The following is a 15,053-nucleotide window of genomic DNA, read 5'->3' on the forward strand; positions in this document are numbered from 1 at the left end:
TGTGTGTGTGTGTGTGTGTGTGTGTGTGTGTGGGCTTGCAAAGCTATCTTTGTGGGGACCTCATGTCCCCACAAAGATAGTACAATCCAGGAAAAAAAACATGTGGGGACAAATTAATACGTCCCCACAAGGTCTTTAGGGGTTAGGTTAAGGGTTAGGGTTAGGGTTAAAATGAATGGAATGTCCCCACAAAGATAGTAGACTATGTGTAATATCCCCACAAAGTATCAATTGCAAACCTGTGTGAGTGTGTGTGTGTGTGTGTGTGTGTGTGTGTGTGTGTGTGTGTGTGTGTGTGTGTGTGTGTGTGTGTGTGTGTGTGTGTGTGTGTGTGTGTGTGTGTGTGTGTGTGTGTGTGTGCGTGCGTGCGTGCGTGCGTGCGTGCGTGCGTGTGTGTGCAGGATGGGGCATTTGTGGTGAGAGACAGTTCCACAGGGTCCTCTGAGCAGCCGTACACACTGATGGTGTTGTACCAAGGCAAGGTTTACAACATCCAGATTCGTAACTGCAACAACGTTTACACCCTGGGTACTGGCCTAAAGAACTGTGAGGTACAGCAACAAACATAACACAACACTATTTATGATCAACACATTTCTAAGAGCCACTCCATCTAGAACTTATTATAAAATCTCGAGTTAACCGTGATGACAGTTATGAGCAGACTGAATAATACTTTTAACTTTTCCCAGAATAATGGATCCAAAGTTACATGTTGCACATGTTGCACTTTGCCTCAGGGATTTACTCGTCAGTTACCTGTGCTGTTTTGTGATTACGGTACTTTACGCCATGTTTTCATTATGTGTTCTCTGTGCCTTTAGAGTTTCCCCAGGGTGAAGGAAGTGATCGACTACTACACACACACTCCACTGGTGCTGCTCAAGTCCTTGGACTCGAGCTATGCCTGTCAGAGCCGTCTGTTGCACCCTGCAGCACTGTGACCAGAACGGTTCCAATACCTAACTAAAATAATGGTGTCTGTATGTTTGCGCGTACCGTACATATGGGTACTGTCTGTGTGTATGTGTGTCTATTAGCCTACATTTATTCAGCAGGGGAAATGTTATGAATAATACAACAAAATACCCATTGTGAATGTATGTGTTTTGCTTTGTGTGTGTAGGCATGCATGCACATGCGTGTTGCGATCATGGTTGTGTGAGATTAATGACGGAGTCGTGAGTGGGCCGTTACAACCCAGCAGTGTCAGTTGTTATTGTTTTGGCTTCAGTTCGTGGGTGTTCTTAGTGGCTGCCAAAGTGGGTGCACTTCTATGCGCACAATGGCATGTGTACTGTATGCGAATGTTTATTACAATTTCATATAATGATGCTTTAATTCTGCTTAAACATTATTCTAGTTTTGTTCCATTTTATTTCAGAGCCCTTTGTAACTTTCTAACCACTTTCAGACTGGCTTCCCTATTTTGGCCATGTTTTCGGAAATATTCAAGCTATTTCAGAAATAGACAAAATAGCTCCTCCACAAGCTCACAATGCATCATTTCTCAACAAGTTGTAAGCTTGTAGATCGCTATTTTAATTATTTTTGTGGATAAGAAAAGTGCAGAGGATTTTATGATAACATATTTTGTTATAGCCCTAGTTTTGATCGCATTGACATGGATCCTGGATATCCATGCATTACATTTTAGTTGCCAGGGCAAATTCCTTGCATGTAACCCATACTAGTGTAACGGAGGTGATCCGAACCTCCCCACCCGGCTTCGAACCCGGGTCTCCCGCATGAAATTCCAATATCTTAACCATAACTTCAAAGGGATATCCCTATGGAACGAGGGCAGATACTAGACCTTTGAGGCTTCAGGCTGGGGCTGGGACTCTCTCCGCCACACCCACCCCCCTTTGACCTCCTCCTATGGGGAAGCCCAGATCCGGGTCACGGCACCAATGTAACGGAGGTGATCCGAACCTCCCCAACCGGCTCCGAACCCGGGTCTCCCGCGTGAAAGTCCAATATCTTAACCATTACTTCAAAGGGATATCCCTATGGAACAAGGGCAGATACTAGACTCTTGAGGCTTCAGGCTGGGGCTGGGACTCTCTCCGCCACACTAGGTAATAACTAAAGCTGTACTATACTTACCATCGCACTCCTCACTTTCAGACCATGACCCCGGTTGCTTCATTCCATCCTCAGTCAGAAATGTAATCTTGTCAGGGTGACCGACACACACAATGAGATCACAAAGCCGGAGTTCAGTCCGCACTGCATACAGAAAACCAAACAAGAATAGATAATTACATCTCTTGACAATCATTGTTTTATCTTTTTATAAAAGGTCTGGCATTTTTGGTTTGTTTGATTTCCCACAAAGCAATTGGTTTCTGAATAAATGTTAAATAGTCTGCATTTTTATAGTGCCTTTTATCCAAAGTGCTTTACCATGTGCCTTATAAGGTATGATTAAGTAGATAGGTGGCTGCTTGAGTTTTCAGGTCTCTCCGGTCAATGTGCATTATACAAGTATTCACCCATTCACACACTGACAGCGGAGTAAACCATGCAAGGCACCTGCTTATCGGGAGCAGTTAGTAGCGGTCAGTGTTTTGCTCAAGGACACTTGAAGCCATGAGCAATCGAACTGACAACCTTTGGGTTCCCAATCGGCCGCTATACCTCATGAGCTACTACAGCCAGTATGAAAATCAACGTGCAGAGACTTGACACTTGCTTTAGATATGTAATCCAACAGGATTAATTAGTGATAAAACAGTGTGCTGTTATTTGTCTAAAAAGCTATTTTTCGCATAAAAAAAAAAGGTTGATATGAAAAATCTAGCTGAAAATAGTCCCTGGAAAAAATATTATTTAGGCTAACCTTTAACATTTTAATACCTTTGTACAAAACGTAAACAAATGCCAGATTTGAAGCCATTAACAGGAAAATGGCACATCCTGTATAGCCAGAGCTGTGAATAGAATTTGTTGATGCTATCGATGTATTCTCTCTTTTTTTTGAGTGCTTATAGTAAGGACTTAGGCATGAAGCATGGTAAAATACAAATAAAGTGATGTATAATAACTAAACTTTGGCCAAAATAATTCAACTATATATCATATTGACAGACATCCCCCAGGCCTAGAACAAATTCTTCATTACAAATATGTGATATTCATTCAAACAGAATGCAGCAGGTTGGTCTTACTCGTATCACCAAAACAAATTAAATGCTTTGAAAGCAGATAAATGCAGCCACCTGAGCCCATAACTGCCACAGACTGTAGTTTACATTAGAGCGTCACTCATCCGTACATAGGCCTACCATAACAGCTTATCTTCACAATCATTACGTCTCGCCAGTTTTTCTCACAGTTACACTTCACCATAGGTGGTATTCAGTGTTGCCAGACGTACGATAATTATCGTATTTGTACGATAATTTGACCCTCTGTACGATGTACGATCAATAATTCCAAAAATGCCCAAATGTACGATAATTTCGGCATATCATCAAAAAGAGCGTGAATTCACTATTTTCCCTGGCTGCTGATCTGGGATCTGGTTTGGCTTCTCAAAATAAGCCAGGAAATCAGACAATCTGAACCTAGATCAGTACTTGGAGACATTAAAAACACTGGTTGCATGAACCTACAGCCCATGCTTGGGAAGGGAGTGTGTAGGGGGCGGAGACTGTGTCTTAGCAACACTGTGTTAATAAGCCAATCAGCTGCTTACAAACAGCGCAGCGCCTCTCACAGCAATGGGATGCAGCACTTGTCTCAGAGGAGAGCAGAGTGGAAGTGGAAGCTCTCTGACAGGCAGAATCGCTGTCATTTCTCAATTAAATCATCCCGTCATTCATATTTATCCCCCAACCTTAAAATACGGGACAAAGAGCGTCCCGTTTCAGTTCAATACGGGACACGTCTTTTAGTTTCCAAAAAAGGGACGATCCCGTATTTTACGGGACGGTTGGTAATTAACCCTAGTTGCATCTTTCCAGACCAGTTTCAGGCTTTTATTTGTGTAAGCTCCAAGAAGTTGCCTGCCTCCACACAGCATATCTGATGCGTTTTTGTCACGCAGGAGTCTAAAACGAGGTCGTTTCTTACACTAAAGACGCATTTTTTGGTGAAATTACGTTTTTACGCAAGTGATTTCTCTTTTTTGGCCGTGTACGATAGTTTCATGTCAAATACGATAATTCTGAGCCTCCGGTACGATAATTCAACATTTCCCATCTGGTAACACTGGTGGTATTTATTCAAGGATATAAGTCAATCAAATCAAATGTCACAATAACAGAGCCAAGATTCCCACTACAACTTTGAACTACAATTTACAAAAAAACTCTTTACCTTTCTTTCTATGGCCCCTGGGCTTGCAGTTTTGAAATGTAGCCGATAGTTGTAATCTGGCCTGACAGCACAGTTGCAAGGATTACTGTCTGGATGCCTGTTTGCCCGCCAACTGTCCCCCTTGGCAAAGAGGCATACCATCATATCTTGCATCAAATGGTGTGATGGGCAACCTGTCTATGTGATCCTTCAGTTACTCCCCTATCTGTGCTGCTAATCAGCAGGGATCTATCTGTCAACCATCACAACACCCCATACCACTGGAGTCTACATGCATGGGTAAACTGCAAAGCAGTTGGGGTTTTGTTATGCAGTTCTGGGTATCACATTTCAGATCTAGCCTAAATAGTTGTGTCATGCAATTTGCATATGTGCTAATGGATTCTCATCAAGATCAATTTGATGACACAATCAAACCTCGTAGCTATTTTTTTAGGAGGAGGGGAGGGGGGGGGATAGAATAAACAGTCATACATACGTGCCAGTTGGCCCACGCAATTTGACAGTGAGTCCAGTCCTCTCAGTATGTGATCCAGATCAATGGAGTCACTTTGTTCTGTGCTCTTTGCTGTTTTCTCCATCTGAAAGACAAAATGTCAGTACAGACTTTTGGGAGCCATCATCCCACCATCAAAGGACAGGAAAAATGAAAGTGATTTTTATCATTTATGTGAATGAAAAAAAGAAAACTATTATTTTCTGCAACGGTATTGGTCTCAGCTCTATGTTTAACCACCTCTATGCCCACTATACCAAGAAATCAGACACATACCGTACCTCCCACAGATTACATACACCCAAATTGAGTTTGAAAACATGACCAATGAAAAAAAACTCCCAAACCTACTGGGAGAAATACAACAATGTGCGAACACAGCAGCAAGAAATTGTGAACTGTTGCGATAAAAGGCTAGTGAATGGAATGCAACCACCCTAAGGACTACAAACCATTGAGTGACATCTGAGTGACATCTAGACCTACTGCATATATAAACAGAGCTGCTACCTTTAAACATATTTTTATTCTTAGCAATGAGGCTTTTTTGTATACTATTTATATCTGTTTGAGAAAAAAGAAATGCTATTTGTTCCAAAGCAACTGTAAAAGTTTGCTGTTATTTATTTCAAAAATCTTTATACCCTGTATATATAACATGTACCGGTATATAACGACAAAATTTGACATAACTTCTGTTTACACAATGCTGTACCCCCCTCAAACTGTATATATTATGTTCCCCAGTTTCAACTAATTTTATTTTGACACTTGCTTTGGCAATGTAAACATATGTTTTCTCATGCCAATAAAGTCCTTTGAATTGAAAATTCATTGAGAAAAAAAAAGAAGAAAACTGAATCCATTTGATTTTCATTTCCTTTTTTTATTCGTTCCACTCAACAACAGAAACAAAACTAAGCATTTCTAATGAACAAAGTATTTTCAGGCCAAAACAACACCAACTGATTTAAATTCAAAAGGGGTGTAGTCTGTCTGGTAATAAATTAAATATTGCGTGCAGCACAAAAACTACTACAAGCCGGCCAAAGTAACTAAACAGCACATCAATTATTTCCTAGGCAGTCGTTACTACCACACTGTTTAATAATTCACTTTCACACCTCTTGAGAAAAAGGTTCAACTTATCGATAGGAACATCAAATATCATGCAAAGGGGTGCTGGTGGTTAAACTGAACACCAGTAACATCACATATCAGTCAGTCAGCTGCTGCTGCTGTTGGTCTAAATCCTGGCCATCATCTCTGGTCCCACAGACAGCAGCCCTGCAGTTAGCATAAGCTTGCTCCAGCCTCAACATGGCATCTGACAGCTCTGGGTTCGTCCGCAGCACCACCAAGTCATAGGCCATCCATGTCAGCTGCACTGTAGGAGAAGAAGATTTGTATTGATCACAGTGGGGAAATGCAGTCATAGCAGCAAGATTTTTGCTTTTATTTTATAATGTACTTTGTCTGATGATGACCATAGCCTTCTGCACTTGGTGTGACTGAGTTAACATACCTAATGTATATTCTACCACTAGTAATGTAATCTCTCAAGAACAGACTAACTGAGCTCCAGTTAAATGATGATGGCTAGCCAAATTGATAGTAATGTAACAATCTATCACCAGTGAATATTTATACATCTATCACCAATTAATATCAGGGGTCAGACTCATCATATGTCCGTACGCGGCAATGTGCCCGTGGTAAGACTTGGCCTTATCTGTGGCAAATCTTTTGATTCTTAGTTTTTTACACTACACATTATAATGTTCTTATTTTGATCATGAGACCCAATTACTGAGTGTCAGTCTCAGGAGGACCCTCATACAGTAACTCTGAGAGTGTACAAATGGACTAGCTCTTATACCTTTGTTTTGCTTATTTTGTATGTCTATAGCAAAATGTTCAATTAGACGATAGGGTTCACCACAAGCCACCATGGCGATGACCCCTGATTAATATACATATAGATATTATGTAAAGAATATCATCAGTGAATGAGAGAAATGTGGTACATGGTCAAACTGGCCTTCAACTGTGGGTATCTCACTGAATAATGTATGCAGTCTTATCAGCAACACTGAATAAGCCAAGGTTGTTCAGACCTGTGTATAATTGGCTTTCAGTCGTGATCCACCTATTGTCAATGTCAATCAAAAACACATTGAAGCCTGCATGTGTTGGTGTTTGAGTGACGTTTAGAGGAGAAAGACACAACTTATACCTGATTGATTTTCAACGTGTTCAGTCATTTTCTCCAAGTCTTCGTTCACATCCAACATGTCCTCGTTGCTGTTGTTCTGGTGAGTCTCAGAGTTAGAAGTTGACTCGGCCATCTACAAACCAGTGGTGGAAAAAGTACTCACATGTTTTACTTAAGTTAAAGTATCAATACTATAATGTAGAAGCAGCCCTACTCTCTTACAAGTAAAAGTCCGGAATTCAAAATGTACTTGAATAAAAGTACCAAAAGTAGAAAGTAGGCCAACTCATTTTGCAGAATGTGCCATAGGCCTACTGCCATTTAAAAATGTCAAATGTATAAAATATTTTGAAAGTAGCAGATCTACAAGCTCACAATGTGTCACATGTGCATTGTGAGCTTGTAGATCTGCTATTTTCAAAAATGGCAAAAAGGTATTTAGGGCTGAAGTGGTTATAGGCCTAATGTATGTTTTGTAATAATCAAAATCTGCAAAGTAACTAGTAACTAAAGTTTTTAGTGGAGTAAAAGTACAATATTTGCCTCTGAGATGTAGTGGAGTGGAGTAGATGTAAAAGTACTCCAGTACAAATACCTCAAAATTGTACTAGATAGATAGATAGACTACCTTTATTATCCCAAGGGGGAAAATCAGTTGCCCAGAGGCAGTAGGCTACATACAGTACATGCACTGAGTTACTTCACCACTACTACAAACCAACAATAACAATAAACTACTTTACCGTGTAACGTAGCTTTACAGCTGCTGACCAAAAATAACAAGCACCGTCGTTAGACAAGAATAAAGTTTATAAACGAGGTTTTTTAAGGCAGATGTTCTCGAGCTAACAACAGACTGAGTGAACCACACACAAAATAAACTCTTTAACACAAACTAGGTACGTTAAAATAACATTATTTATCAGAACGTGTTCAATGGTTTCAACAGGGATGTTTCATTTCCGGGGTCCAAATAGTGACGTTATAAAATTGTTTGTTTTTTATCCCTGAGAAAAGCAGGCTATTGTGTGTATGTAAAGTAGGCTAGCTAAGTAGGTTTACTTCAGTACTTTTTAGGAATGTTTTACTTTACTGGAGTATTTCCCATTTCCAATAGGCCTACTTGCAATGATGCATTTGTGAGCTTGTAGATTTTTAAACATTTGAAAACTTGAAATGGGACATTCTGCATTTCCAATACTTTGTACTTTTACACTTCTATATTTACTAGTCTTAAGTAAAACATTTTAGTACCTTTCCACCACTATCAAACGTTACTTCATTTTAATTTGTCCAAAATAGGTTTTATATTCTGGGGAAAACAAACAACCTACTGTTAAATTCGTCTTCTTTTCTCTAGAGTTGTGACGCAGTTATCTGTGGATGATGTAATCTCGCCTCCTCGCGACCGACTGACGGCACGTGCGTTGATATTACAGCCTTACAGGTCTCGTGCCAAATAGAACAGATCAATGAACAGATGAAATCTACCAACTCGCTACGCTCGCGGCGTGTTTTGGGTTTGTAAATCTGTTTTCTTTGGCACGCGACACCGTCGTACGGAGTATTATCTCAAGCATTGTTATGTAAATGTGACACTCCCAAATGCCCCATCCATCCATCCATCCTCCTCCTATGCCAGTTCTCAAACTTTTTCATGTCATGGACCCCCAAATTGACACTTCTTATTATTAGCTCGCGGACCCCCATTGGAAAAGATATGCTAGGGACCCCCATGAGAGAAGATTTTTAGGCACTAGCATTGAGACCCCAATTTATATTGTAAAGTCAATGTTAATTTAACTCTGAGAGTGTACAACCAAATGTAGGGCTGAATGTAGGCTACCTAATGGGTTACAGACCCACAAACCTGGCTATCATTTAGGATAATATATAGGCTATATATATTACTATCATTGACACTGCCTGTTCAACTAATTTATATTATTTCATACTATATTACTATTAAATAATAAAATAAAGTAGGCCTATATATTTTATGACACAGAATGTTCCTTAAAGTGCTGTGTAAAGAGAAATCAGTCTTATCGATCATATACAGCCTATTAAAATGACTGATTTACAATGGGGGCCAAATTGTTTAAAATAACAGAAATAAAGATTCTCTTTGGGGATAGGCTATATTTGTATTAGGCCTAATGGCACTTTCAAATAGGCTTAACAAAAAACTAAACAAATGCCTTTTGGAGACCTATTTAACCCAACCGATTTATAATTTCAGATGAATTATAGTTTTATGTGGACTGGATGTGTGAGAATGGAAAATTCCTTAATTGAGAGTGAGAAGAAATCACCTGCAGGGGAAAAGGCTGACAAAAAACATTACCTGAGAGAGCAACCAATCAGAAGTGACTGTGGGTGTAACCAGGGAAACAGATAAAGCAGGTGTGACATGTGACATCTGACACAAAGCCAAGAGCCTAGCAGTTGCAGGTAGACAGGACAAAGAGGAGAGAACCATTTGGCTCACAGACAGCAGTGCCAAGACTTGCTAAGGACTCTAAAAATCTCCACTGACAGAGCAGGGAAAAGAACAACCACACACAGAGGCTGATCAGGGACAGTTCTGGATAGGTGAGAACAACCTTACAATGTCTTCCTTCGAGGCCCAGGGTCAGTCTCCTCCACGGTGCGGACCTCAGTTTCCCAGCCTGGGCCAGGAACCCCCTGAGCTCAGCATGTACAGCGACTGTTACTACCCTCCTCCCTCGCTGCCGAGCCCCCAGCGCACCACCCCGTCTTCTTATGACCTGGGCGACTACGCCGCCTCCACCGCAAACCCTTACCTCTGGTTCAACGGCTCCGGGATCAACGCACCTCCCTACCTGGCCACCACGGCCCCGCCAGGGAACCCCGGGCCCCCCTTTGTTCCTCAGCACTATGGAATGCAGAGGCCTTACCTGGGGCCTGCCGTGGCAGGGGGTCCTGGAGGGGAGCTGAGCTGGTTCTCCCTTCCTTCTCAAGAAGACCTGATGAAGTTGGTGAGGCCCCCCTATTCTTACTCAGCTCTCATCGCCATGGCAATCCATGGAGCACCAGACAGGAGGCTGACGCTGAGTCAGATCTACCAGTATGTGGCCGACAATTTCCCGTTCTACAACAAGAGCAAGGCCGGCTGGCAGAACTCCATCCGACACAACCTATCACTGAATGACTGCTTCAAGAAGGTCCCCAGAGACGAGGACGACCCAGGTACTTACATTTTTTTTATAAATTAACTATTGTTTGACAAACCCTTTTCATATTATGTTTTTTCTTTTTTATCTTAGGCGTTTTAAGTGATTCTATAAATTTAAGGCTCTGTAAAATGAGTCTGGTTTTCCCTCTCTGATATACATTTTCATTAATTACGTCTTTACTGCATTACATTTTTTTTTAAAGTACAAACCCTTGTGTTTATACTGGGGTCTGACACATTGTCTGAGTTAGCCTTATTTGCACAATTTAATTAAATCTAAACCCTCTCTATTTTACATTGTGATGTTGCAGGGAAGGGAAACTACTGGACGCTGGACCCAAACTGCGAGAAGATGTTTGACAATGGAAACTTCCGGCGCAAGAGAAAGAGGAAGTCCGACTCCCTGTCCGGCGGGGAGGGGGGCTCAGGAGGTCCCGAGTCAGGCGACAGCGAGAGAGGCAGCCCCAAACACCCTGGCAACCCCGCACTTGACATCTCCCCAACGCCTGACAGAATCCCCTCTCCGTCATCCTCGGTCCCCACACCGTGTCTGAGCAGCTTTCTTTCTGAGATGTCTGGAGTGGCAGACGGGACAGCTAATGAGGTCGGGGGCAATGGGCTCAGCAGGCCCCTGCAGGTTAGCCTGTCCATGGACGGGCCTCATAGGTCCACACAGCCTGGGGGCTTTGGTAATTACTCCCCCAGCTCCGGTGCCCCGGAGTGGGCATCAGCGCTTCCACCTCCCCCTGCACTCTCCTCTTCACCCACTCACTCTTCCCTCACTTACAGTAGCCCCATCCTCAGCCAGTTCAATGGGCATTTCTACCCTGGGCTGGGATCAGCAGGAATCCTGTACTCCCGCGAGGGGACAGAGGTATGATGAGACTTTGAGGATCGAAACAGGAGAGACTTTCAACCTGTGTGATCTGTCATGAGGCTCTGCTGACAGACACTGTTAAAGAACAGACACCTGCACAACACAAACTCACACAAAGATAGTTGTGTGTTTGCGCTGACTGCGACAGTTGAGATCACTATAGCGTGTGACAGTTCAGTAAAGAGGCTCTGATTCCCACAGGAACAGCTGAGTCAGCCGCGACACTGCTCCAACTGACACTCCCTAAATCCCCAACCTGCCTCACTATCAGATCTCCAAATCAGCTTGTATTCTAACTTAAGCCTGTCGCTATCAGATCTGACTCATTATTAACAGATCCTCAATCGGATCTCCTGCTGACATCAGGTCATTCCACACTACTAGTTCTTTGATGGTATCGCCCACACAACGCTCAGACAGCACATTTAAAGGTGTTGCCTAATTACAGTCAAGTGTCTACACAGTATATGTGCCTGATCATTGGAAGATAAGAAAGGAGCTTTTTCTATTCAGTCGTCAGCAGCAGTGGCTAAAATATGCTGTTATCTGATAACAATGAAAACTGAGATTCCCAATACGCAATGCAGTTGGTTCAAGTTTGTAAATATTTATATGTCGTTTAATGTTAATGAATAGTTTATACAGTCAGCTTTTGTTGTCAACATTGTGATACAAAATGAATTTATAATGTAATGCATTGAATGTTCCTGTTTTTGATATGAATAAAATAATATACCTATTTAAATTCTAAAATGTTGCTTTCTTTAGGATGATATGTTCATTCATCTACACCACTGTTTCCCAAACAGTGGGTCTGTATATATATATATATATATATATATATATATATGTGTGTGTGTGTGTGTGTGTGTGTGTGTGTGTGTGTGTGTGTGTGTGTGTGTGTGTGTGTGTGTGTGTGTGTGTGTGTAAAGTTTAGTTTTTGAATAAATAAATAAAAAAATGTATATTTATATGTTTTGTGAGCTTGTAGATCGGCTGTTTTCACTAGTTATTTTCACTAGTTTCTAACTTCTCTTTTGGGTCTTGAGCTAAAAGGTTTGGGAACCATCGATATACACTACAGTACCACAATCATTTGCAGTTGTTGTTCCAAAAGATATGAAATTTGATTCCTCTCTGAGCACTGAAAAAAAGGGAAAAAATAACTGACAAAACAGTTCAGTCAGGAAAGCGATGACCATTGAGAGAAAGAGAGGTACCCGCATGTCAGTGTAACCTGATCTTCCTGTGATGGATGGTTAACTGGTCCTGAAGTACGAGAATCTACATTCCCCTACTATCCCTTTACCCTGCTTTTCACACTCTTCATCAAAATCCCTCTCCCACCCTCGCTAACCCCAGACAAGTGTTGAGTTCCCAAGGAGGGACCAACTGTAAAAACTGGGTTAAAGTGTAACCCTGAGTTCACTGTTTAAATAACACGGTCACACACAATTTAGTGCGCAAGGCTCAGAAGAACTGAGGCAGAAGATGACAAAGGAAAATATTGATAACCAAAAAAGGAGTAGGTCAACTACAAAAAAAAAACAAGGCATACAGTATTTCTCTTATGCATTTATATAAATGTTGTATGTTTTGAGATTATTAGGGCAGAACTGTTACAGTTCACCATTTGTTTGTTTGTTTATTTTTGCTTACAAGAGAATTAAAAGAATTATTCAAAGATTCAGTAAAAATGTGAAGGAGAATGCCTAAAAACCCTTGAGAAGGGCTTGAGAAGTGTCATTCTCCGGGAATATATGTATACCGGTATGTATCTATACTGGCTGCTATTTGCACTATGTACATACATGGTTGCTAGTGTATTAATTCTTCTGCTGTTTGAATGAACCGTATATTCTATATGTTATTCATGCATAATTTTTCTGTCTATTTCTCTTTTTGGCTGCAACATATATAGACAGACAAATATACTACACAAATAAGCAGGGAAGCTGCAATTCTAATTATTTTGTATATCCTTGGTCCCAGGGAAGATGTCCGTCTATGTTTACTAACCACAGCTTATCAGCTGTAAGTTTACAATTAATTACTAGCCTACTTTACATGACTTGCTACTATAGCCTTATAATAACTTTATTTTTACTTCTATTATGTCTTACACCAGGGGTTTTCAATGTTTTTCAGGCCAAGGACCCCCTCGCTGCCAGAGAGATGAAGCAGGGACCCTATACATATGTATAAAATTGTGTTGCAGAACCAACATTTTAATGGATTTCATAGATGGCTTGTTTATCAGCTCTATCTGCCAACTGTCTCCTCCATCTACACCACACGTTCCAAACGCGGGATGAAGAAGGTGATCGCTGATCCCCCCAATCCTGCTAGTTCCTTGTTTGTAACCATGCCCTCAGGCAGGAGACTCCAGTCTCTTAAGTGCAAGACCACCCGCTTCAAGAACAGAACTTATCCTGAAACTGTCCGCCTCTTGAACGCGGATCCTTCTTTTATACGCACTTTACAGCTTGAAGCTTCACATGGTTAATGAATTGTTATTTATTGTTCTTATTTATATAGATTTTGTATTTATGAATTGAATCTATTTTTGTACTTTTGTATTTTTTTGTATGCATTCCCACCCGTGTTGTCTGTTTTATATGTATGTTCTATGTATGTTTTAAGAGATGCACTAAAACAAATTCCAATCAACTCTGTTGACATGGCAATAAAGTATTGAATCTTGAATCTTGAATCTTATCATCAGTGTTAAATACTGTTTTTGTTTTTTTGTTTGTTTATTTACACATTAGACTATCCTTTCTATTAGAAAGTTGGATTCATGCTCATGTGTATATTTCAGACATTTAACCATTTAAAGTCTCTTGACCGCTGGCTTGGACTTGGTTTGCTCTTTATCCCCTACATCAAACCACTTTGCCGTAAACAGCAGATCTACAAGCTAGAGCTTGTAGATCTCTTGCTTTGCTGCGCGTCACTCCCCATCGCTCTCCCCATTTCCTGTCAGTCTACTGTCCTATCAATGAAGGCAGAAAAGCCCAAAAACAAATCTTAAAAAAAGAGCACGCAGCAACACACACATCACAAGTAAGAAATCTTCCTCCAGCCACCGTTTGTTATGATGTTATATATTTCAGTGTTGCTATAGATATGTGAGAGGACCCATAGCCTAGGAGGGTGCTGCCTGCGTTGTGTTCTTGTAGATCCGCTATTTTTGGCTAATGTTCCACTCACACAAAAGGGATGCTAGGGTTCAAGTAAAAAAGAAAAAAATAGGTTTTGGCGGCCCCTCTGTAGTAACTCTGAAGACCCCCTGAGGGTCTCGGAACCCTTTTCGAAGACCCCTATCTTACACTATATAAAACTTGTGTTGGGCATTACGTATTGGAACAGTCTGGCAGACTGGGAGCTCCACTGATCTCATTCCCCCAGATTCGGCACAAACATGGGGATGAATTCATTCTCCAAAATGTGGGATGCCCTAACACCAGTCATCAAAATTGTGACTCCCTACCCTCCTTCAAAACTGCCATAAAAAGAGCACCTGTCTGCAATTGCAAGTCTTCTAGCTTGCCAAAAGAAACGACCCCCACTGTTTTCTGTAAATATACTTTTATTGCTCCTAATAGTGATGATTTCTTGTTGCGACCGTAGTTCGCAGTTAACTATGAAAAACAGCACATCTTGTCCGCATATCCGCGTATCTCTGTAGGTCACGCCTGACACAGGTTCTATGGGTTTGTTGCTCTGACATCATGCTCTGGCTTCACTGTGATGTCACGCTTAAGGGCTTTGCAGAATCTTTCGCGCGGAAGAAAACAGACAATTTCATTTTTTTTTAAAGAAACCAATGATTCTCTATGACCGCATGCACACCTGCACACCTGCTCCGAATGTGCCGTGCGACAAGTGGCTGCGGCAGTGCGTTTTTCCCCGATCGAACCCAGTTCGATTTGCGCGT

At 41.3% G+C, this 15,053-nt stretch overlaps 2 protein-coding genes across 2 annotated transcripts in view; both read left to right on the forward strand.

Annotated features, from left to right (window-relative positions):
* Window positions 1-2,278, forward strand: part of lcp2b (lymphocyte cytosolic protein 2b) — a 3,557-nt gene extending 1,279 nt beyond the window's left edge. Inside the window, exons 4-5 of the mRNA XM_080746162.1 lie at window positions 402-551; window positions 825-2,278. Coding sequence (XP_080602288.1) covers window positions 402-551; window positions 825-944 — 270 coding nt within the window. The 3' untranslated portion in view covers window positions 945-2,278. The remainder of the gene's footprint in view (window positions 1-401; window positions 552-824) is intronic.
* A 7,371-nt stretch (window positions 2,279-9,649) lies between these two features.
* foxi3b (forkhead box I3b) lies at window positions 9,650-11,116 on the forward strand (the record flags this gene model as incomplete). Its single annotated transcript, XM_080746288.1, has 2 exons — window positions 9,650-10,250; window positions 10,548-11,116. 2 exons carry the CDS (start codon window positions 9,650-9,652, stop codon window positions 11,114-11,116), a joined length of 1,170 nt encoding a protein of 389 aa, XP_080602414.1.
* Window positions 11,117-15,053: the final 3,937 nt, after the last annotated feature.

Source organism: Nannobrachium achirus, assembly GCF_963921795.1.
Source record: "Nannobrachium achirus genome assembly, chromosome: 17".
NCBI lineage: Eukaryota > Metazoa > Chordata > Actinopteri > Myctophiformes > Myctophidae > Nannobrachium > Nannobrachium achirus.